At 42.1% G+C, this 26001-nt stretch overlaps 1 protein-coding gene across 2 annotated transcripts; it reads right to left on the minus strand.

Annotated features, from left to right (window-relative positions):
* Window positions 1-6111: 6111 nt before the first annotated feature.
* DUT (deoxyuridine triphosphatase) lies at window positions 6112-19388 on the minus strand. 2 transcript variants are annotated; one of them, XM_023617909.2, is made up of 7 exons: window positions 19108-19388; window positions 17879-18017; window positions 15890-15981; window positions 13764-13808; window positions 8191-8265; window positions 7959-8029; window positions 6112-7541 (listed from the first exon to the last, which is right to left on the minus strand). In XM_023617909.2, the coding sequence occupies exons 1-7, from the start codon at window positions 19130-19132 to the stop codon at window positions 7485-7487; spliced, it is 504 nt and encodes a 167-aa protein (XP_023473677.1). In that variant the 5' UTR covers window positions 19133-19388; the 3' UTR covers window positions 6112-7484. The 2 variants fall into 2 exon arrangements, with proteins under 2 accessions (XP_023473677.1, XP_014589373.2); XM_014733887.3 differs by lacking the exon at window positions 19108-19388 and adding an exon at window positions 18568-19047.
* Between the last annotated feature and the right edge of the window lie 6613 nt (window positions 19389-26001).

Consider the following 26001-nt stretch of genomic DNA (forward strand, 5'->3'; position numbering starts at 1 on the left):
CTGACACAGTTTCCATTCCAAGGAGACCCGGTAATGATTCCAAGGAGACTGGGTAACATATTCCAGTGAAAGAGCTGGCGGACAGCGTGAGACGGGCACGGGGATCAGTTTAGGCTGAAATGAATCAGGAAACATTTTTAAGTTACCCTTTGAAGTTTTTATTGCCTTATCATCAAACAGCTTCTCTTCTTTGGCTGTATATTGATTTTTCTGACTATGAAAAAGTGTTTCATCTCTCCTGTGATAACCAAACACAGTTTCAGTCAACAGGCACCTTCTTTTTTCTGCACCGTATTATTCTTCTTATCATGGAATTATCTTACTCTCCCCGATCAGACAGGACCCCTGTACAGCATTAGTCTTTTTCTGATATTATTTTCCTATCATCCCCAACAATATAATGTTTCCATTCCAAACATAGAGCTGCAGGGGATTATATCATTATTTGCCTTTGCTCTAGTCAAAGTATGTTTTATGAGAGCTTCTTGTCATTTGTCCTGATCTATGCTACTATTTGTCAAAACATCACCTCTGAAATTGCCTGCTTCTCTAAGATGCCAGAAAAAAAATATTTATGTCAACTAAAAGTTAAGCCATTATAAATCCCATGGGGATTTCAAAATGGGGCACCCTTGGGATTTTATTTTCCTCTAAGTAAAATGCAGTTTCTAACACTCAAAGTGAGTGGACTTGTAGAAGAGTGGATTGTCATAAAATGTCCCCTCTAGCCCCTGGCACATTAGAAAATAGTCACAAAAAGTTTTTCTTGCCTATGTACTTGTATGGAGTGATGAGAAAGCCAATCTCATATTTGGTTCAGGGTTCATACCTGAGTGGAAACTTAGGCTAACACGTTGCCTGGGTGGAGAAGACGTATTAAACCCTGACTCAGGAACCCTAGAGTCCAGTCCTGCAACTGCTGTGGTTGGTTGTGTTCATGACACCAAGCACATCTTCATCTCCCTTTGTCTCAGGTAGTTCATTTGTAATCTAACAATGTCTTAAGTCATCTTAGATGCATTCTCAGCTTCATTTTTGCATTTCTCAGTGTCATTTCCACGCATCTTTCCTTTGCCATCTTCTGTGCTCATTACCTGGCTGTTTTGATGGTGGTCTCTTAACCTCATTGGCACAGACACTAGATTAATATCAATCTTCCCGAAGGTCAGCTCTGGTGATGTTACTCTTTGCCCCAAACTCGTCTAAGGTCGGCCATTGCTTCCCTGGTATTTAGGACCCTCCAGAGTGGACCTGCAACCTACCATTCCAGAATAATTACCAGCAACTTCCTAAAAACATATGTCTTTTATACTCCAGTTTGTTGGAACTTTGGTTTTGCCATTTTCTGAACATGTTTGTGCCTTGTTTGTATTTTCAAGGCATATCACAAACTGCACAGATTTCTGTATTTGTCTTATTTCCCCTACTGGATGGTAACTTTCCTGAAGATAACTGCTACCATTTATTGACCAAATGTTCTTTGCCATGGACTGTGTGAGATACTTTACATCCACCATCTCTAGATTTTCCAATAATGTAAGATGGATATTGTTTTTCAGATGGGAAGACAGAGACTCAAAAGTGACTAAACGATGTCCTCAAGGTCACGCAACTAGCATGTGACAGCTCACATCTTATTTGTTTTCACCTCTATCATGTAGAAAAACACTAAACTGAATGAATGATGATGCTGGCACTTACCCAGCATATAGATTTAGGCAAATATAAACATGAATGAATAAATGACGATTTTAGACCGCAAATACAGTCCCCTCATGTTAGATAACTGCCGCTAGGTGGCAGTAGTTTGCTACAGCCATAAAGTCTGATCTTAAAATTCACAAAACAGAACAGAAGAGCAGGAAAAGACCCTGGAGATTATCTGATGTGCTCTCCTTATTTTAAGAAAATTGAGGCTCTGTAAGGTTATTTTATTTATTCAAGATCTTTTAGTTAGTAAAAGAACAGAATTTCAACTCAGGTCTAAAATTCCCAAAGCTAGTGCTTTTCCATAATACCAATGTGCATATGTTTTCTTCAAAATTTATAATTTATAGTAATAATTTTCCCACATATTTCCAATATTAAAAATACTTATTAAGATAGTGAATGTGATCAAAATTAAACAAACATTTTATCATAAAATTTTAAGCTTTTTTTTAACCTAGTAATATAGTTTTCATGTTAAAAAATGTTATAGATAATGCAAAAAGGAAAAAATTACCAGTAATTCCAACAGCCAGACATAATCATTATTTTGGCATATATTCTCTCAGAGGTTTCTTTACTCATCTGCTAGACCCATTTTTAAAAATTACGATCAAACCAAGACATAATTTAGCAACTTGTTAATCTTAAATTTTCTCTATAATTTACTTTCATAAATAGTAATTAGATATTTTGTTTAGGAGACCTTCTGGATCTTTTAAAATTCTCCCAATTTAACCATGCTTAGTTGCTAATAAGGGGAATCATTTTTAATATACTTCTTTATCTTTTCTTCATATACTTCTTGAGACTATTTCCTCAGTGGAAATTTTAGTTTCATTTATATATATTTTTCTCGTTCTCCTTTCAATAAGGAAAAGAGCAATGTCAAAACACTGTGTACATAATCCATCTCCAAATGGAAATGCGGTTTTTCAGCAAGAGAAATTTTATTTTCACCTTTGAGAAGTTATTCCTGCCAATCTCACCTTTCTTCTTAGGATGATTATACAATATAGCGGGTATTTCTCAGCTAAAAGGATCAGGTCAGTTATATAAAATAGCATATTTTACCCTACTGAAGAGAAGCTAAAATGGCTTTAAATGCCTGATCAAAGACCACACTATTATCGTTACCAGAATGATTGTATCCCTCTAAGCATGGGGTTTGCATGAACAGCTTTCTCCATCTCCAGGGATACTCTCTGACTATAAATATTACGATGAATGTTTATCATTGAATTTCGGCCCATGTGATTTCGATCCTCCTCTGCAAGCTGCCGTCCTTGTGACCGACAGTCTGTCACCATTACCTCAGAGCATGCAGCAGACGTTAGCAGCAGGGAAAGGAAGTGGCAGGCGGAGGTAAGTACAGACTATTGGTACTCTCCTAACTGGAGCCGCCGCTGGAGTTGAAGATGCAGAGGAAAAGAAGTGCAAAGAGAAACAGGACCGAGGGAGATCTGGGGATAGTCAAAGCAAGAGCACTGGGGTTCGAGCCTTCCTGAGAACGTTCTATGTGATAACTTGGACTCAGTACTCATGTACTTATGCCAACAGTGCAAGGCCCCTTGACCCGAAACTCTGATATATTCACTTCACAAAACTCCAAGTGCCTGCAGAGATTAGCCCTCCAGCCTGCTGCCATTCTGCCATTCATAAAATGGAAAATGAATTTGAGGAAATTATCATTTGATATCTCCTGCCAGGTGGGATGGAGAAGCCATGTGGCATGAAGTACCATGCAGGGAAGGCACCCAGGCCCCCCATCCACCTAGGCCAAGGGTTAGTATGTGACTTCCTCTGCAGATAGCCACCAAGCTAAATTAACTGATGGAGCACCAGGCTAGTTTGTAGGAGTCTCCCTGATTATTTCTCTTCTGATGTACACAGTAGCAAGGACAGGAGTGGACAGTGGGCATCATTAGCGAGTGAGGCAGAACTGTCAAGGAACAGGAAAACTGCCTGGTTTCTGCCTGGGAGGTTACTAAACTGATAGAGTGGTAATTGCTATTCAATTTGTAGTTAATCTGGAAATCATGAGGTGCAGCCTACATGTGAAAATGATGCTTCTCTTTGGCCATCGGTAAACAATTTTGTTTTCCTTTCTCATGGGGAGGAAGAACTTGCCCTTGTATAGGGATGCTCCCTGGTTTCCCTTTACCACCAACTGATTCCAGCGGACTGGAAGAAAACAAAGCTTATCAGCGTAAGGCTTTCGTCTCCTGGCAAACCAAACTAGAGCACTATTTAGGTGTGTCTTTTTTTTCTTTTTTGAGGAAGCTTGCCCCCTAGCTAACGTCTGTTGCCAATCTTCCTCTCTTTCCTTTTTTTCTCTCCAAAGCCCCAGGACATAGCTGTATATCCTAGTTGTACAGCCTTCTAGTTCTTCTATGTGGGATGGCTTGACGAATGGTGATAGGTCTGCACCCAGGATCTGAACTGATGAACCCCGGGCCACTGAAGTGGAGCGTGCGAACTTAACTGCTGCACCACTAGGCAGGCCCCTAGGTGCTTCTATTTTTGTAGTTATTCACTACATCATACTTTCCTAAATGTTATATTTCCCAATAAAACGAGTAAAACTACTATAAAATATTCAAACTTTGCATATATAACATAGAAGATAGTTTCCAACAATCGCACTCCAGCAGACTGTATTGTTCTCTTCCATATGGCATAGTCTTGCTTTTCTTCATTGAATTTGCTGTTTTAGAGAACCATGAGTCTGTCCTTATGCCACTGTAAAGGAAAAACTCAGCTTTTTTCCTTCCTTTGTAGAGAAAAACCCAATTCTTCCCTACTATGTCTTTCTTCCCTGTGAATCTCCTATACTACTCATATAAAACATTTCACTTCTGATCACCAAATGTGTGGAGGCTTTCTCCACACCAAACAATTTTCTGCAACACAAGTTGGGTGTCCTATGATTTCACTTAGTTCTGACACTATCTATCAGAGATAGCGTCAGATCCCAAAGGTTAAGGGCTCAGTCCTAGACTGTTCCCTTCCCCACTTCAGATGCCAGCTGCCAAGTCCAGATTGTCACCTGTGCTTCTGACCAACCGGCTATCGATCGGAGATTCCAAACACCCTCTCCTTGTGTTTGGTTAATTTGCTAGAGCAGCTCACAGAACTCGGAAACTTACTTACAAGTTTATTAAAGGACATGATAAAGGATACACTTAGACATCCAGATGGAAGAGATGAGTAGGGCAAGGTAGGTGGGAAGGGGCGCAGAGCTTCTGTGCACTGTGGGTGCACCTCTCTCCCAGCACCTCCATGCATTCAGACCGGGAAGCTCTCCGAACCCTGTACTTCTGAAATTTTATGGAGGTTTCATTATGTAGGCATGATCATCAATTCCATTTTCAGCCCTCCTCCCTTCTCAAGGAAAATGGGGCCAGGGCTGAAAATTCCAAGGTTCTAATCATGGCTTGATCTTTCTGGTAAACAGTCCTCATCCAGGAGCCAACCGGGAACCCACCTAGTCACCACATTAGGACAACACTCCCATCGTCCAGGAAATTACAAGGGTTTCAGGAGCTCTGTGTCAGAACAGAGGTCAACGACCAATATTAGAACAAGAGATCGTCCTCGTGCTCGTCACTTACTTAAGGAAATACAGGGGCTTTAGGAGCTGTGCCAGGAACAAGGGGCAGAGATCATTACATTATTTTCTATTCTCACTGCCACCATCTTGGTTGATTAAACCCGAGGATCCTAGTTCCAGTCCCTCAGGTCACAAATGACAATGACAATTCCGAGTCAGATTTTTAATATCTAAGAACATCTGTCATATCCCAGGGACCTTCTCTAGCCACCCCTTCCTCCATATTCCTTGGATTCCCAACGCACACACTTCTCCAAACATCCCCCCCCCCCCCCAAACCCCATCCAGGTCTCTCATCTATCCCCCAGGGATGTGGTTCCAAGCCTCTTTCAGAGTAGCTTCAGAGCATCCTCCTTTAAGTATGGTGCCCAGATGGAAATATATTCCAAGTATGAACAAAAGAGGACTTTCATTAACCATCACTTCCATTCTGTATTCACTCTACCACTTGGAAAACTGAAGATACCACAAATACAATGGGCTTTGAAGCCATGGGATCCGAGTTTTAATAGTGACCATCATTAACTGAAATGTGAAGCAAGTTACCAAATGTCTCTGAGCCCATTTTTGTCATCTATAAAACAAGTGTTTTATCTGTTCTCCCACAGGTATACTATGAGAAAGAAATAAGCAGGTTGTAAAAGTGCTTAAGGTAGTCGACTTTCAATAGTGGTAACTAACACTAAGAGAGTAAGCTAAGGCAGTATCTCTCGGTAGTTGATCAGACTATTTGTTCTTACTCATTTGTTAACATGTATTGGTCAGGGTTCAGGGAATAGAATCATTCTGGCTAGTTTAGCAGAAAAGAATTTATTTAAATCTTATTGATTTCAGAAATAATTTACATCATGACAGTACACACGGGCACACATAAATGTTTAATTCAAACAATCTTCACAGTATTTACCCATCTGACATGTTTCTGCTTTTTCTATTCAATTTTTTTAAATGCTAGTTATGACCCACTGAGTTGACTTCATGACTCACTAATGAATTGTGACCCACAGATGGAAAATACTACATTGCAGGATATTAAATGGCCCAAGAATCACTGGAAGCACAGAAGACACTAACTCCAGCCTGTGCTTCTAGGAACTGGGTGGCCAAGTGAGCTGCCAGCTCCAGAAGTAGAGTCTTCATGACCCACACTAGCAAAATGATGCTTCAGGAGTCTCACACTAGAGCATCTGATTGACAAAGCCTTAGTGATGCCCAAAGCCCCATGCAAAGGGGTCTGGGAAATACAGGAGAGGAAAGCACACCTGGAAGGTGATAACAGATGTTAATCAAGCTAATCCAGGGAATCAGCCCCTATCCACAATGAAATGCTGCTTAGACATATTTACTCAAAAGTAGCTGGCCTCGACATACCTAGTGGCCTAAACATCTATCATTACATGTATTTTATCCCTATTCAATCCCTAATTCAATATTTTCTTGGATACAGCCTATTATCGTTACTTCAGTGAAGGAAACTCATACAACTACAACTTGTACAATTTACTTGATGGAATGAAATTCAGAGGAACAAACCAACCGCAAATTCCCAAACTACATTTCCTTTCACAAACACACCTCTCCACCAGTCAACCCGGGGTCCACCGAAAGGAAGATTAAAAAAAACAAAGAGAACACTAAAAAAATACACTGAGGATTCTCTTCCTCCCACCTTCACAAAGCATCTTAAATACATAACAAAAATTGTTTTAGACCAATGAAGAGAAAAACAAAGAATAACTTTAACTTCTTTTTGTCATCTTTTAGTTCAGTTTATGCAATAATTTGCATCTGTGAAAGAAATCAAATTTGTTGAATGAAAGGCACTGCTTATGATTTATAAAGCAATTGAAATAAAATAGCTTGCTGAAGTGAAGGGGTAGCATTCAGTTGAGTTAAATCAGACAGTCTTTTTTGGATGTGTAAATAATGTACATCTGATTAACAAAACTGTCTGCATTAGGTCACCACAGAGATTCATACAACAACCAAATGCAGAAAAACACAAGAAAGTAAGTTTCTCTGTGATTCCAACAGAGGTGCCCCTTCCCTGAAAAGAAGAGAACAAATATCTTTAGAAGTTAAAGCTATTAAGTCTACAGAAGTACAAAACACCAAAAACGCTTTAAGAAAAAAGTACGTTTTCTCATTTTCTGTTCTTGGAATTTTAATTTTTTCCAGTGGAACCAAAACCTCCTGACCCCCTTTCAGTGACATCCAGAACCTGAAAAGACATAAAGGTGGTAAGCCATAGAGTTAATTCCAGACCCTCTTGCAGTTCTCCCCAGGGCCTAATTTGTAAGACTTTTACTATTGCTATCATCTTTTCAAAAAGGAGATTACAAAAAGAAAATTAAATTTTTAAAAAGCTCCAGAAATTAAAATACTGGATAATTTTCAAAGAAGCCAGGGAAATCCTACAATTTCACAGTATAAATGATTATCCAAAGTAATACTATACAATAGCTATGAAAAACATTTCAAGAAATTCTAAAACTAAGATTTTAATTTTGCTTAAAATAGGACTAGTCCTATACACTACTATTTACTTACATACAGCATATAAATCCTCAAAATTATACTTTTCTCTTCCCTTAAGACGTTGCGTGGTTCATTCCCTACTCAGCTTTAAGATACTTACTTGAACTTCCTCTATTTCTGGATAAAAAATCCGTTCACAAATGAGCTGTGCAATTCGATCACCCTTTTTGACTTGAAAGGAAAAAAAAACCAAACAGTTTATTAGTGACACTTCATTGATGCATTCTCTGTATTCTGCTTTGTGCAATGAGAATTAGGAGTCAGTATGTGTGGTCTACAGATACACAACCCAGAAAACTCAGTGTTTACATGACTGTACGTATTTAACATACCTTCAAACTTTTCTTTGCCAAAATTAAACAGTACAACACCAACATTTCCTCTATAATCTTCATCTATGACACCAGCTGGGGAAAAGAAAAATATTAGTTTGATTTATGCTACCAAAACACTGACGGTGTAAGATTACCTCAAAATCATTCTTATCTAAGATTTTCATCCTTACAACTGAATAAGCGAATCTTGCTCTTGTACTATGTAAAGTCTCAAAGCTAAGAAATGTTATTACTAAAATGCAAATAAGAATTTAGAAAATGGTCCTAATTTTCCAACCTGTCATTCTTACACATGGTGACCATTTCCTACCCTAAACCCAGAGCAGGCACTTCTCATCTTGGACGGTTGCCCCAAATTGCTCTCTCTAAACCTACTGTCTATCTGTTGCGCACCTGCCGAAGACCAGAGATCTGCATTGGAATAAGTCAACGCTGACACTGTTAAGCAGCAGTCTGGCGAGTATCACAACGCTCATTTTTATAATCAAGATGGAACTGAACTTTTCAGTTCACATTCTTCCCCTCCTTTTAATCTGAGCCACTATCCCTTCTTAGAGCATGATCTCTCAGAAGACATTAGCACAAAGCTTAATAACAAGTGCACTTATAGAACTGCGTGTTATTAGTACCTGCTTGAGTTTATAAACACAAGGGCAGCACTTCTTTGCAGGAGAGAAACTGGAGCCAGGGCCCTGCCTTGGCCCAGCGAGGTATGTTTACCAGACTTGTTAGCATTTTCCTTTGTGCTAAGAATTTAAAATGTTTCCATAAACAGAAGCACAGATAATAGAGGTGCACCAGGGCTTCTCATTTCTTTTAATATTGAGACATAATTCACAATTCAACGGAAGTGTATTCAGAGTTGTGCAACCAATTTTACATTTTCATTACCCCGGAAAGAACCCCTCTACCTATTAGGGGTCACTCCTCATGCCCCTCTCCTCCACTGCCAATTTCCTTTCATACATGTCAATGCTTTTCTCTCAGTTTGTAAAATGCTGGATAGGATTCACGTGAAACTAAGTAAATGTAGCTTCATGTTACATCTTCTTATTAACACCCCATTTCCTAAAAAGAACCCTTATCAAAAAAAAGCGGGGGCCGGCCCTGTGGCCAAATGGTTAAGTTTGTGCGCTCTGCTTTGGCAGCCCTGGGTTTTGCCGGTTCAGATCCCCGGCATGGCCATGGCACTGCTCATCAGGCCGTGCTGAGGCGGTGTCCCACACAGCACAAGCAGAGGCACTCACTACTAGAATATACAACTGTGTACTGGGGGGCTTTGGGGAGAAGAAGGAAAAAAGAAAAGCTTGGCAACAGATGTTAACTCAGGTGCCAATCTTTAAAAAAAAAAAAAAAGAAGGAAATAAAAACAATCAGGAATTTAGCTCAACCGGTACTAATGCTAGTCGGCCAGACTCATATTTGAAGGTCAAGTGAAAAGAAAATTTTTTCTTTTTACAGAACAAGGGTAAGTACTCCCTTTCAATTTTCTCATATAGGGAAAAAAAGCAAATTTTAAAAAAAGGTCTATCGTGGGGAAAAATACTCAGAAAAGCCATCATTTCAGATTTTTTCCAGTGGACTACAGTAGAAGTTTAAAGGGACACCTGTGCTTTATGAATGAATTACTAGGGATAAGTGAAATTGAATGTATGCACTTCTTAAAAGGTTCCTGACACATAGCTAAGAGTTTGAGTTAAAGATAAATAACTTTTTCCCAGTGAGAAGGGCAAGTATGGAAGCGGCTGAAGGGCAGCAGAGGTGGTTCCTGTCACGTCTAGACTGAAGGAAACTGTCTATTCTTTTCCAGTTGCAGAGCAACAACACTTTCCCGATCAAAGAATACTGAAGCCTGGTTCCTTTCCCTACTGCCCACTGACCATTAAATTAGTCCCTCGTAGTTACTCAAAGAATTGATATAAAGATGGGACCAGCGGTTTCTACATTATCTATATGGAGAAAGTTCTGGCTGCAGATTCAAGGAAGAAAGCCCTCAGCAGAACACGTAACTCTATGCTGGAACAAACGCACAGAAGACATGGACTCTCCATGCTGGGAGAGCGGAAGCACAGCTAGTACTCATTTACCGGGAATGTGTTAGAGGAAGACTGACTTCTGAGCTCTTCTTTTTCTACTTTATTAGAAAAATGTTAGATTATCCAAATAGTGGAAATACACGTAAAGTAAAAGCTAATGATGTTCCCCTGCCCTCCCCTCAGGCAGCCAATGTCACAGTAATATATTTTACATATTACTTTCTTTCTTTCCTCACTTAATTATCATAAACACCTTTTGAGATTACTACATGTAAATCTTACTCATTCTTTTTAGATGCAAGATGTGGAAACACAGTACCAACATTTCCGTGTACGTCTTCTCTTACATATTATCAGACACTTGGGTTGCTTTCACGTTTTGCTATCATAAACAAAGCAGCCCTTTACCTATGTCCTTGTGTATCAGTGCTTTTTATTCTCATCAAATAGGTTCCAAAGATCACTTTGCTGGGTCAGAGGGTATGTAGATTTTAAATTTTAATGGACATTGCTAGATAACTTTGCAAAAATGGGGTAGCAATTCACATTTCTATCAGCGATATTTAAGAATGCCCATTTCCCAAGTCCTTGCCAGCACCAGGTGGTAGTGATCTTTTTAATTCTGGCCAATGTGATGAGGGAAAAAGGGCATCTCACGGCTTTACTTTGCATTTCCCTGATGACTAGTGAGGCTGGACTTTTTCCCTCCATACATTTGTTGCACATTTGCATGTCCTCTTCTAGATTTTATGTTTTTTTAAATCTCTTTGGGTATTTGACTCTTTTTCATGACTGCAAGTGTTTATTTTTTCACTTTATGGTATCTTCTACCACACAAAAACACTCCCTTTCTGTAGAGACCTTTGCTATAAATCTGTAAAGCAGTCCTATCCGGAGTACTCAAATGGGTGAGTGTCTTGAATTCTGCAAAGCCAGGTGATCTACCAAGATTTTATGCTTGGCACACAGAAAGGTGAAAAACTTTTAACCAAAAGAAACGAAGTCATTTGAAGTCAGTTAAAATGTATGGCAGAAAAAAAGGCCCTCAATTAACACTTTTTTTTTTTTTAGCATGAATGCCAATAGTATAAAAAATCCAATAGTTCCAAGTTCATTTATTACTCAAAGGTGCTTTGACCTTCCAGAAAAACCCAAGGCTTATTCTTTTTCTATGTAAGGGGCATAAGCGTCAGGGATATTTCTCTTCATGAGAAAGCAGAAAGTATTTTGAAGTTATCACTGGAAAAATCATGCATTGGAACTGGCAGAGTGATTAACTGACTTCAGGCAAAAGTTTTACTGTGTCAAGACTTTGGCATGTCACTTGTTGGAAACCTTCTTTAGTGAAATCCATCCACACCTACCAGATGTGAATTCTGAACAGAATCCTGCATACTCAACTTTTCCCTTTGACCCTTATTTACAGCCTGGGATTCCTAACCTCTCTCTTCTGAAATAAAAACTGGGGCCAACTATGATAAACTTGTGCGTAAGAGACATTTTTAAGATACTCTGCATCCAAGAACACACCACAGGGCGATTTTATGAATAATACCACACCAACCACCAGGCAAACTAACTTTCCATGTATTTTACATGAATTTTTTGCAGAGCGTTGTTTTAGAGCAAAAATTAGTAACAAGGTCAGAAAAAAAGTTTCCACATTAAAAAAAATCCATGAAGTCCCTAGGGGACAGCAAATACAACTTACAGGGTCTACTATGTGTCAAGCCGTGTTAGATGCTCCACATTATCATTTAACCCTCCTGCCCTTCAGAGACAAGCAGGCTAATTTTCATTTTACAGAGGAGGAAAGTGAGACTCAGAAAAGTTAAGTAATAACTAGCTAGTTGGTGACAAAGCTGGGACTCCAATCCAGTTGTTACTCCAAAGTCCATGTTCCTTTTACAACTCTGAAATTTCTTTAAAAATATATACAATCATTTATATCCTTAAGTTATAGTCCTAAATTACCATACTTGACCTTGTAAAAGTGTTTTTGAATATCAAGCATAACTGAGCCCTGGCGATGCTCAACCCAAGCGGGCTGACCATCCCTGCTGGGTCAAACTCAGCCCCTCTTCAGCCCCTAAGAACTACTTTTGGCCTCCTGTCTTGCCCCATAGCACCACCTAGTGACATCATAGGGGGACTGAAGGGCAGGCTGGAGACAGCCCAGGACAGGCCTGAGCCTGTGCTTAATCCCTGCAGTGCAGGTTACAGGGAGCTAACTGAGGACAGTGCTTGACTGCTGGAGCCAAAGGACAGGGTGATCCACAGCCCTCAACTGCAATGCAAAGACCCAGGGGGCTGGAATCATATGCATGGAGATTCCAGTTTTTAACTTGTCAACTTGGGCTCATTTCTCAGCCAGTTTCCTCATTTGCTAAAAAATAGCTTTGTAAAAACAGCGGCAGGCAGAGAATCTAGCATAGCCACTTATCTGAGGGCCAAGACGTTTTGCTAGTGAAGCACTTGCCATCAATGAGGATAAAGAAGGGTCAGGACACGGGGACCCCATCAGTGGGGTCTACACTCCAGTAAGGAGGGGATCCGAAGCAAGGAAGCCATATGAGGAAGGTGAGCATTTCGCTACAGTAAGGGCAGTTCAAGATCCTGCAGCAAGGGTGGCTAGCAGAGGAGGCTGGGACTCCTTCAGGAAAGAGACCCCGTGAGGAAGTAGTAAACTCTGGAAGACAGGAGAAAGGCTTGTTATAAGGGAAATAAGAGCCACTGAGGACTTGCTCAGCAAGAAATGGAGATGGGGGCTGCCCAGTGGCCGAGTGGTTCAAGTTCCACGCACTCTGGTTCAGTGGCCCAGATTTGCACGTTCGGATCGTGGGCGCAGACCTACTCCACTCATCAGCCATGCTGTGGAGGCGTCCCACGTACAAAATAGAGGAAGACTGGCACAGATGTTAGCTCAGAGCTAACCTTCTTCAAGAAAAAAAACAAAAAAAAGAAATGTAGATAGGGAAGCACAGTTTTCTCTCCTGACTTTATGGAAAGATTCTCCTTTTATATTTTGACAAACATGGCTGGCTTTCTTAGAGTTAAGAAAATTCTTACAACATAAATCTGCATTTCCTAGAACCTTTTGCTTAATTACTTAATAATTAATTACTATTATTAATAATTACTTAAGGAAAACACAATTGCTTAAATAATGACATAAAAGCTTTTTCTTCCCTTACAATAACAACTTTCTTCCATGAATAGTCATTTTTGGACTAAATGCAGATTATCACTAGACTAAAAATCTTACCCATCGAATAGTGTCTAGTTAGCCTATCAGTAAAATAACATGCATGTCACATAATGGTCACTTAAAATTTAGACATAACCAAATAGCATTTAAAACTCTATCATAATTGTCTTACTTCAGAGATGGAAATTTCTAAAAGCTAAGATACAACAAAATCATTTCCTTTTTCTGAAAATAAAAATAAAGTTTGTCACTTGATTACTACCTCTTAAGCAAAGATAAAGTAAATACTTACAAATATTTCCAGAATAAAAATGTAAATGTATTACCTCCTACATCTATGAAGTGTTTTGCAGCCAAGCCAGAACGTGGAGCTGAAAAACAAAAAGGAGAAATTGGCTCTTAAGGGGGAATGGTGATATTGGATCCAAATGAGACAATTTAAGCGTGTCACTCTCATCTCCTGTAACACCTATGTCTTCTTCTTAACTTTAGCAGGTGGTTCCAAATTAAAGAATGTATTTATCACAATCTATCATCAAAGTAGAAGACAGTTTAGAAAATATTGACAAGGTTTAATTCAAAAGGAACTTAAATCACTCCCCCATGGCTGTAGTCGATGGAGGGTCTAAGGTGGTGCAGCCGTGGACTCTGGAATGAACTGAAAGGTGAGCAAGGGAGGACAAGCCTAGGCAGCTTTGTCCAGAAGGCTGGCCACAAAGGGAGGACTGTGGCTGGCAGGGACACAGGACTGAGGAAGAGGACTTTTGTTCTGAGATGGGAGTTCTGAGCATGTTGCACTGTAGATGGGAAGAAGTCAGAGACAGTCAGGCACAAACCCAACCAGGAGGTTAGCCTAGAACTTGGGACCCCTACTCATGATTCAGACGCCAAAAGACATGTCTATAGGAAACAAATGAAGCAGAAGAGAAAAGGCCTAAAAGCAGTCAAGCAAAATGCCAAAAACTCAACTTTAAACACCCAATTCCACTATGACTTTTTCTTTTGGTGAGGAAAATTGGCCCTGAGCTAACATCTGTGCCCGTCTTCCTCTATTTTATGTGGGATACCCCCACAGTGTGGCTTGACTGAGTGGTGCCAAGTCCACACCTGGAATCCCAACCTGCAAACCCTGGGCCACCTTAAGCAGGGCACATGAACTTCACTACGCCACCAGGCTAGCCCCAATTCCACTATGCTTTTTATTCTTAAAATGAAAAAAATAAAAAGCTAAATCTATAACTGATACTTGCTGACTTGAGCATTGGGCCTACCATTAATTATCCTAACTTCTAGTATTTTATTACGGGATAACTTAAATGAGGCACTTTGTCAATAAATGCTGCCCCTTCCTGCCTTTACTTTTATTTCACTCCATCTTCTGATTACCCCCGGCAAGAGACACTAAAAACTCGGTCAACGCTGCCAAAGAGATACGAAGAGAGAGCTCATCTTCTGTCTCTAAAGGCCAAAGTATCAGCAGTTCTCGCCCTCGGGGCTAACAAGACAGTGGTAGTCTAGCCGCACCCCCACCCCCACGGCTCACAGTTCCATTTGCTCCTTTACGTTTACTCTGAAGTTAGCTAGAAACTACACCCTTGAAAAGAAGTTCTAAACACTCTCGCCAGAGACAACTGACTCGCTCCAGAAAAGTCAAACCTACTGAGGTGCACTCCGTTTTGTCCTGGCCACTCCCACTCTGAGGGAGCTAGCACACTGAAGAGTCTCCCTTCCCCAACACCCCAGGGAGGACCCACAGCAGTTAGAAGTTTTACTCTTGTGATACATAATGCCATGTGCCATTATCCTAAGCCTGTGTCTATTCTTTTTTTTTTGCTGAGGAAGATTAGCCCTGAGCTAACATCTGTGCCAAATCTTCCTCTATTTCGTATGGGGGATGCTGCCACAGCATGGCTTGATGAGTGGGGGCATAGGTCTGTGCCTGGGATCTGAACTGGTGAACCTGGCCGAAGCAGAGCACATGGAACTTTAACCACTCAGCCATGGGGAGGGGCCCTCTATAGTCTCATATAACAAACATTAGCCATTCTCATCACCATCTTCACAAAGAAATTTGACTTCTTATGCAATCTGATTCTTGAAGGGAAAGTTAGTGGTTAACACTGGAAAAAGCTCCAGTTAAAAATCACCTATTTATATTTGCAGTTTTTCTCACAGCGAGGAGTTATGAGAACAACCTCCTGGGCCAATGTGAGCCTCCTGAAAGCTCAAGTAAGTAATCAGAAGGAAAAAAAGCAAAGAGAAGCAAAAGCAAACACATAAATGAAAGTTTTCAGATGGCTGCATTTGCCATCACAGATGACACCTCTTTATTTTAGGACACAGGCAGGGTCATATCCCTTCCTTCCTTTATAGCAGAAATGAAACTAAGCTGAAGGAATATATCACAAAGGAAGAGCCTGACACATAGTTACCTGTATCTTAAATCACTTACCTACTCTTCCATAGCATCCAGACGGAAGAGCTATCTGAATGTCGGTTTTCACAAGGGCTTTCTCCATAGGCGGTACCGTGTAATCATAGGCACTAGGAAGACAGTGGAAGAAAATAATTGGTAGTTAGATATAGTTAATTCTTTGTGAATTTGGGGGTGAACAAGGTGTCAACATGTAAATGTATTCTCCCTTGCACAAAATTTTGTTGGGAAATGGAGGTAATAATCTTGCAGGAGGGGGCAGAGAGGCAGACTTTTAAAGGGTGCATGCTTCACTAACATGGTATGAAAAGAGGAAGATAAAGAAAGAACCAAGAAAGAAGGGGAAATAATTGCTAATAATAGCTAACATTAAGCCCTTACCATGTGCCAGGCATAGTTCTAACTGCTTTATATAACTCATTTCATTCTCACAACAATCCTCTAAGCGATTAGGGAAAAACTGCAGAAGGAAAGGGGAAAATGAGTGGACAACACAAGGGGAGGGAGAAGCGTGTTGCGTCTACTCTGCTGGTCTTTGTAGTTTACCAAGCTTACCATGCTGTGGCCATGAACTTCACTGGCTGAGGAAGGGTGGGTCTCTGTGAACCCCTGGAGACGGACACTGCTGAGGAACTGATTCTCTAAGGTCCACCCAGCAAATGCTGCTACCAGTGCTATTACTGTAGGCCCCTCCTTGATAGAAACGTACGAGATTTCACAAAAGGCAGGACTCGAAGTTACTTTGGAGACCTTAATTAAGACTAGTAAAGGGGTACTATATTTTTACTTATTTCGTTAGAATTTCCTCTCTTCAAATAGCTAGATCCTAACTTATTAAAAAGACCGGTTATTATCATGTTTATTTCAGTATGCAGAAAGGCACCTGTGTTTTTAGGAGGATCCTTAAAGCACATTAAATCAAAGACTCTCCTAAGACTCACAACAGTGTTCAGATATGGTGTAGTAAAATTCCATCACTCTACGTTTATCCATGAAAGTTACAGCACTGAACTATACCCCTTTCAGCCACAATAGCCTTTAGCTCAATTTTGTTTTTCTTTCTTGTCTCCCTTACTATCATCACACACTCCTTTCTCCTTCTTCTGACTTAGACCGGTAGTTCTCACATTAGCATTACCTGACATGCTTTAAAATACATCCTAAGGCTCAGGATTTAGTCATGTAATAAACACTTTCTCTCTCCATTATCACTTTTCACCTACGTTAAAGGTTCTAAGAACTGGGCACAGTAGCCAAGAGGAAAAAGCACTGAATTCAGGGTCAAAAATTCTATTACCTTCCAGCCTTGGGCAACCAATTCAACTCTTCACAAACTCCCTCATCTGTAAAAAGTAACACTCATCTTCTTCAGGATTGTTGCGAGGATTAAACTAAAGACTATATGGGACAGTTTTGAGTACACGTAAAAAGTGCCGTACAAATGAAAGGGTGTGGTGGTATTATCAACATCTCCGATTTTCATTGTCAGATCCCTTGAAATTCCCAGTCCTTGGGATAAACTTGAATATGGACGTATAGAGAAATCCTACTAATCCTTGAAGCCAGAAGCAGCTGAGGTATTTTCCTACTCGTGGCTTTTCTTTCTACTGAGCACAGGATCACCCTCTGGCCACTCCCTGAAGGCCAAGGCGGGCCTTACTCATCTCCGCCTTCCGCGTGGAAAGGGGACAATGCATGCTGCAAAACTAACCACGTCTCAGTGCACATTTATTGATATTTAGCTACCGGTCTACACTCTTTGCCCAAATCCCTATTGAATTATGCTAAAAAAGAATGCTAAAATTTCCAACACCAAAAAGGGCAGAAATCCTATATATATCAAAAAGCGTTTGTTTCTGTGATCTTTGAAGAGAACGTTTCAAACCGTGGCTGCAGAGGGCCTGAATGTAAGCTACCAGGGCTGAGAGCTCTAGAACTAGGGAACTGGGCTTTCTCAGCGGGGGACCGAGATAGCAGAGGCGCAGGCAGCCGGTGGTCCCCACTCACCTGTACAGGTCGTAGCCCGCGGCGCGCGCGGACCCCTTGGTCGGGGCGGTGGCGTGCTCCGACAGCCGGGTAAAGCGGAGCCGCATGCCGCTGCCCTCGGCGGGCCGGGCCCGCTTGCTGGGGGAGATGGCGGGGGCCTCTTCAGAGCAGGGCATGGCAGAACCCGACGGGAGCCGAGGCGAGAGCGAGGGTACAAGAGAGCGCAGAGTGAGCGTGGGTTCAGAATCTCAACGAATTTTAAATTTCCCGCCAGCAACTTCCCGCCCCACCACCCCCTCCTGGACGAGCCCACAGCTGTGGTTGAAAGGGGAGGCAGGATTCAAATTTGGGGCTGGAAATCGTTCTCAGAAAGCAGATTTGCGGTGGCAAACTACTGAGACTTTCTACCCTTTCCAAACTCAGCGCACGGGTCTAATGTAGGGGGGCAGCTTCGGTGGCCTCCCCCTCATACAACAGAAAGCCACCGTGCTCCCTCCCCCCAACGAGGGAGCCCAAATGGACTCGCTCCCGCGCCATAGGGGCTGCGCGCCCTCTCGCATCCCCACGTCCCACACGCCGCGCGGCTTCCTGGGGACCGCCTGTTGCGCTCGTCTCGTCCCAGGCCTCGGGCGGGCGCGCGGACCCCGGCCGGCCTCCCCGCTTGCCCATGCCCTGGGAAGAGTGTCCTCCAGCCCGGGCCCCGACGTTACTGGCGCCGTGGCAGCCTCGGCTCCGGCTGCGCGCGCTGGACGGCTGCCGGAGCGCCCGGAACAGCGCAGGGCCTCTAGCAGCTAGGGCGAGGGGCGGGCCTGGCCGGAAGAGCCCCGCGGCGTGGGCCCTCGGCCGGGCGCCGGGCGCGTCTGGAAACACGGAACGGAGCAGAGACGGAAGGAGACGGCCGAGTGCGGGAGCAGGGCGGAGGGGAGGCATGGGCCCCGAGGTTTGAGCGCCGGTGGGCTCGTCCCCTCCTGCAGGCGCGCAGCGGGCCTGCGCTCTGCAGCCGCGTCCGGGACGGTGACCTCGGAAGCAGTCCCGGCAGCCGCCGGACGCTCAGGGGCGCGCAGAGGCCGCCCTCCCCCCGGCGCAGGCCTGGGGCGTCGGAGCGCGGCGCCCTGCGTCCTGAATTCCGCCGCCGCGGCCGCCTCTGCATCCCTCCATCCCTCCCGAGACTCTCATCTTTGCTTTGGCGCGCGTTTTCCGAGACTGTCGGCGAGGCTCGCGGCCCCGGCCCTGCCCCTCAGCTGATTTACCTGGGGCCGCGCCGCCCGCCGCCATGACGCCCCAGGTTCTAGTCTCAGCGGCCTCAAAGCAACGGAACCGACTTACGCTGCCGGTGACAGTCGCTACCGGCGACGGTTCCTGCGCTCCGTGCTCCGCCCTAGGCACGGCAGCGTGTTCGATTTCCTTACCACGCCGAGAGCGTGAGACGGTGCATTGTTTCCTTTTAAAGCGGCGCGGGGGGCAGGGTCTTCGGCATAGTCGCCATGACAACTCAGTTGCAATCCTAGCACTGTTTCGGATGACCCCCCGGAAGCACAGAGGGGACCCCTGTGGCTGTGATGCGAAGAAACATCCTGGGCCACGCTGATATAACTTAGAGTCGGGGGGAGTAACCTTCTAGTTAATTGTAATTGGATTTTTCCGGGATACAGATATCTCCAGAACTGAAGCAAAATCTGGAAACCAAATTGTAATGCGCTTTGTTTAAATACACACTATAGGGCAGTTTTAGAAAAATGACACATAAAAATGTTAGGGAGTTGTTGGGAAGTCTTTGGACTTCCTTGCTGTGCCTTTCTTTTTCAGGCCCTACCTTTTCAGTGTCCTTTACTGGCTCCTCCTGTGAAATGTTGGAATTCCTCTAGAGGAGGTTATGGGTTATGCTCTATTTACACTGTCTTCCCATGGCTTTAAATATGTATGCCCTAAGGCCTCCCCATATTGATACCTCTAACAACAGGATCCCTGGTACTTCTCCAGCCTCACCGAGAGCCATCATTTAACAGTTTCTAGACTCACCAGACTTTCCTGCCTATGAGTCTATACACATCGTTTCTTGGTTTACCCTTCTTGTGTTTCTAGTCTCAACTCTTCGCAGAAAGGCCTTCCCTAAGTAGCTGCCCTGTCTTCCCCTCAGCACCATTTTCTATCACAGTAATTAATTTTTTTCTGTTCACACCACTTATTACTACAATCTGTGCTGCTTTTATGTGTTTATTTTCTTGTTCATTGTCTATTTGCTCAAGTAGGCATTGGTTCCCTGAGAGTAGGGACCGTGTATGTCTTCGTTCACCATTGTATTCCTGGGGCCTAGCTTAGTGCCTAGCTGGGAAATGGAACGGTGCTTGATACCTATTTGTTATAGGAATGAATGATAGACTTCTCGTCCATTCCATCCTGCCCCTGTATATATCACTTCGCAAAGTCTTTTGATATTTCCGTCCACTCTTTTAATTTTTAATCAAAAGCTTTCTCCGTATAGTGCTTATTCAAGACCTACAGTGAAATGCAGCAGTCCGTGCCCTCCTTGTCCACCATCCCAGCCTCCCCTAAGTCTCACTCCTCGGGCAATACTTCCAGCTTTCTTTGGCTCTTTCAGCTGGAATTTACCTCCCTGTTTCTACGTTATATGTTGTTTTTTTACGTGGCATAGAAATTATCTTCTGAGTTAGAGTAGTTGGGGGTTAAGTCTCTTACCCCTCTGTCTACCCCATTCTGCAAATAGGTTTGTAATGGTTTTCGGATAAGTTAGCAGTTAGTATTTACTTTATCATGACTGTAAATACCATTCACTGCTGGGAAAAGTAGTGTGATGTGATTATTTTTTACACCTGTCCCCCTCAAGTTAATAATTGCCCTGTTTTTGTCTTTGTCTTAGTACTGGTGTTTTTAATTCATCTATTGCTTGCTTTTTTCACTTCCTCCAGTGGACCCAATACCTCTCTTACATCAAATGAAAGACGTCAAATCCCGCATCAGTTCCGTCTTTCCTCTCCCTCCCTCCTCTAGCCTCTTGCTCCAATCTGTGCGGTGACCCTGCAGTCCTGCCAGATAGCTGTCATCCTGGGACTTCCCTCTGCCGCTCTCTTGTATTGGAATCCTGGTTTTATGGATCTAGTGTCTTCTGCTTAGTTTACGCCCTCATTTTGCTGAAGTGCTTTCTCTAGTAATTTCCTTATAAGTTGATATTATAAATTGTTTTGAGTCCTTGCATATCTTAAAGTGGAATGACAATAATGACTCCCTTTACCTAGACCCAGATAAAAATTCTCACTTTGTTCATGAAACTTCTTTACAACCAGTAATGAGCTCTGCCTTATCTCTCATAACACTTACCGTATCATTCGTTAGCCATATACTCCCATTGTGTAATCGGCTCATGTGTACACATTTTATCTTTCATGTTAGTGAGTCATAAACTTTTATGACGGCTTCAAAGCATTTTATTTAGTGTTTTATACAAAGAGTATGCATTTGGCTCCATATAATATCTAACACCAAGGAAGTGTTCAGCTATTTCTTCTGTTAAGGTGAATACAGAAAGTGTTTATTATTGTTTTTCATCTGAGGTTATTTTACATGAAAAAGAGAAAAGGGCGTAATCCAACTGGAAAAGAGTAGGAGGTTATGGGGCCAGCCTGGTGGCACAGCGGTTAAGTGTGCACTTTCTGCTTTGATGGCCTGGGGTTCGCCAGTTTGGATCCTGGGTGTGGACATGGCACCGGTTGGCAAGCCATGCTGTGGTAGGCGTCCCACATATAAAGTAGAGGAAGATGGGCACGGATGTTAGCTCAGGGCCAGTCTTCCTCAGCAAAAAAGGAGGAGGATTGGCAGCAGATGTTAGCTCAGGGCTAATCTTCCTTAAAAAAAAAAAAAAAAGAGGGGCTGGCCCCGTGGCCGAGTGGTTAAGTTTGCGCGCTCCGCTGCAGGCGGCGCAGTGTTTCGTTAGTTCGAATCCTGGGCGCGGACATGGCACTGCTCATCAGACCACGCTGAGGCAGCGTCCCACATGCCACAACTAGAAGAACCCACAACGAAGAATACACAACTATGTACCGGGGGGCTTTGGGGATAAAAAGGAAAAAATAAAATCTTTAAAAAAAAAAAATAAATAAAATAAAAAAGAGTATAAGGTTAGAGTTCTGAACCAGTAAGCATTTAATAGGAGATTCCTTATGATAATTGAAATATAATCTGATTTAAGAATACACCTTAAATTCAAGATACTATAGTAAGAAAGAACTAGACATGTTCCACCCATAGTTTATTTCATGCTGTTTCTCTATCAGAATATAGTTATGCTATCAGTCGTGCTGATTAGTTCAGTTACGTAAGTCTAGTGCCAGTTTGCACCTGCTAAGAATTCAAGTTGGTACTTTACAAGCAAAGTTGTCCTTCCTACCTTTGCCATTATAGGGACTTTTCTCTCTCCTTTTAATAAAGACGTGCTGATTACTTTATGCCAGGTATAGTCTAAGTGCTTTATAAATACTGACACATTTAATCACAACAGCCAGAGGGAACAAGTGCCAAATATCCCCATTTTACACATGGGGAAACCAAAGCACAGAGAAGTTAAATAATTTGTCCAAGATCACACAATTCACAGCTAGAAAGAGATGGAGCCAGCACTCAACTTCAGGTAATTTGGCTTCAGAGTCCTTGCACTTAGCCACTCTACTCTGTAGGTTTATATGTGTCTATTGAGACTGTGATAACTGTTCTTAAGACTGAGCCTGCTGCTGGCGGTGTCCTTCAGGTCTAGGAAAAATGTTTGTAGTAAATTAACCAGGCTTTCTTAGTTTCACAGTTGATCACGCCGTCTGTGAAATCCATCTCCACCAGGCCACGCTCTGGTTTTCCTCCCGCCTCACTGGCTGTCTCTTCTAGTTTCCTCTTCCCTTCTCAACCTCTACTTGCTCAGGATGAAAACCTTGGAGTCTTACTTCCTCTCTCTTTCCCTCAAATCTTCCCTTATTTGAAAACACTCTTTTCCTGGGCACCACCTAATACTTTACCCTACTTGATTTTCTTCACAGCACGAACTGCTGCATGAAACCACTTACTGGTTTCACTTGTTAGTTTTATGTTTCCTCCACTAGCACATAAGCTCCATGATGGACTTAAATCTGTCTTATTTGGGTTCTTTTCAGATGTTCTGCATTTCTTTCTACCTTTTCTTGCCTTCTTTTAAATTTTATTATTTTAAATTAATTATCTTATTTCACTTTTCCCTCAGTTAACTTAGAAGTTTTACTCTCTGATTCTATTGTTTTAGATAAATTGAAACATGCATGCTGAATTTATCAGTATCTAAAATCTAAAACAAGATTATTGTCTTTCTCCTGGATAATGTAGGACCTTAGAATCCTTTAAGTCCATGAACCTTTTGCTATATACGCAGTTACTGTCTGGTATTTAAGTGTATCTTTTCTTTGAATCTCAATAAGCAGTTTTATTATCACTACTTTTTGCAGTCACTTTTGAAAATGTTTACCCAGACTTTTGTCATTTTCTTTGCTTTTCTTTCTGCAACTCAAACTTATATCTGGGAACGCTGTCCTTTTGCCCAGACTTCCTATGGAGAGGTTCTCCAGTAGGTGAACTTTCTCAGTTTTTGTCAGTTTGAACAAAACTCTTGAGGTTTTCCTCAGGGGGTGTGCATTCTTTGACAATCATTCAAGTATGGAAGAGGTGAGACCATTGATGGAAAACTATCATAATTCCCCATAACTGCATGGTTGTACTGTATCTAAATTCAGAACCTTCCAGCATGGGCCAAACTGCCTCATTTATCATGCCAGAGTTTACCTTTACCGGATATATGTGTAAGCCAAGGAAAGACAGAAGCCATACTTTGAGTTCTGACGTAAAAATTGAGAAGTTCTCCTTTGTTTCAAGCCCAGAGTTTTTTACACCATGGACAAAGCACCAGAATAAGACTGAGGATGGATGAGAAGTATATCCATCTTTTGTAAAAGGGCAATTGAAATAAAAGATAGAAAAGGAGGACTACCACACAGCCAGATCAATTTCAGTAAAAAGTATATATGCATGTTGAAAGTTCATTTTTTAAAAGTCGTTTAGTCCAGAATACCATCAGGATACCTCCTGAAATGTCTTCTGTTTCCCCAGGAGTATCTGTAGGCCAATTTGAAAACACTAAAGTAGCATACAACTTGGGAAACCCGCAGAATGTTCCTCCCAGGCTTTTGGAAATAACACAAAGATCCGAGAAATATGTGTGGCCTTTCAATTTCCTCTGAGCAGCACGTGTATCGTAAACCAGACAGGTAGCTCAGGAGATTGACACTAAGTTGAGTAGCAGTTAAACAGGTAAGGAGCTAGCAAACAGTCAACAAAACAAGCATTTATTGCTACAAAACTACTTTGGACTAACTCACAAATTACTGCCATATCATACTACAGAAGGTCAAGGGGATCGGAATAGTTAACATACAAACTCAGGACTACAGTTCTCACTAATGCACTGAATATCCAGTCTCTTAACTAACATAGTCATAGTGAAAAGCTGACTGAATTATGCCAGTGTGTAGGAGTACCAGGAGGTGAAATTTCTGTAATTACAATCTAGAGAAGGGCCATTGTTATTTCTTTTTAAAGAATCATTGAGTTTTCAGGAAGAAAATAAAAGCAGATGGCTTCAGAGCCAGAGTACATGAGAATCACAGAGAAAGCTTGGTTAAATGCACATGTCCAAACCCCCCTTCAAACTGACTGCTCGGACTCTCCAGGGTGGTTTTTATTGCCCACACTGGTTAAGGACCACTGCTTTAGGGGGTTTATTTCTAGAGAAGCTGCTGGCGTCAAGACAAGCTGGAAAGAATTCTTTTACATTTAACCAATATTACCAGCTTTACCAAAGCCACTATACTCTGGACTCCATTACCTTAAATATAGAGGCATCCAGGGCCTCTGTTCTTAGCAATACATTCGTAATATAAATTTACTAAGAATAATTGCAGACGGGGCCGCATTCACAATATCTGCTTATGTCTTGGTTAAGCCAAATGGAGACAATTAAAGCAAGTCACAAAATGTGGTCCCGCCAACAGTTAGGCTGAAACTTACTGCAGAGCATAAGTGAAATTTGGAGCAATAAGAAACTTGATATATTTGACAGATTTCATTGCAAGACTATACAAAAGTAAAAGGATTAGAGAGAGGGGGATTATATGGACTAAACTGGAAAGCTGTTCAAGAACTAATCAGCTCTTGACTTCCACCATCTCTACTGGCTCACATGACCGCTTTCAAATCATGTCTCCCTCTTTCATCTTTGAGAAGCATCCGACTGGACTGAAAATTAGCCATATAATTTATTTTAGTGTAACCATGTGCACTGACTAATCCCTGTTTCAGAGATTGTGTGACCCACTGTGACCAGAGTGGCAGAACTGGTTTCACTCCAGCACACCGACTGTTTTTATCAGTCGGGCAGTGTAACTGGCAAACACCGCAAGACTTCATAAACCGTCCAGTGTATTCCTATTGTTAAACATGTTTGTTGATGAAACACCTGGAAAATTCTGTTGACCAGTCTCCAAGGAATCTTTTCAGGTCATCAGCAATATTCACTAACTTTCCAGCCTGACCTTTGGCCAGTCCAGAGGAGGCACCTCAGATTTTCTGATGGTCGGAGGAGCTTAGTTTGAAAAAACTGCCGTTTGCAGGCCCTTGAATAGGGGAGTCAAATGAGTAGAGAGACAGTTGACAAGAGTTTGGTGGAATAAGAGTTTCTAAGGTGACCCAGAGACTGGACAGGCTGGAGAAATTAGAAACTTTTTATTGTGCTAATCCAAGCTTGAGGTGATGAAGACTATAAGTTTTCTATTGCTGCTGTAACGAATGACCACAGCAAATTACCTTAGTGCTAAAACAATACGAATTTATTATTTTACAGTTCTTTAGGTCAGAAGCATGACACAGGTCTCACTGAGCTAAAATCAAGATGTTGGCAAGGCTACAATCCTTTCTAGAGGCTCTAAGAGAGAACTCGGTTCCTTGCCTTTTGCAGCCTCTAGAGGCTGACCACATTCCCTGCCTTGTGACTCCATCCTCCATCTTCAAAGATAGCAACAGCAGGTTGAGTCCTTAGGCTGCTGTCTCTCTGGGTCTCTGAT

The sequence above is a fragment of the Equus caballus genome, chromosome 1 (assembly GCF_041296265.1).
Source record: "Equus caballus isolate H_3958 breed thoroughbred chromosome 1, TB-T2T, whole genome shotgun sequence".
In the NCBI taxonomy this organism is placed as follows: Eukaryota; Metazoa; Chordata; class Mammalia; order Perissodactyla; family Equidae; genus Equus; species Equus caballus.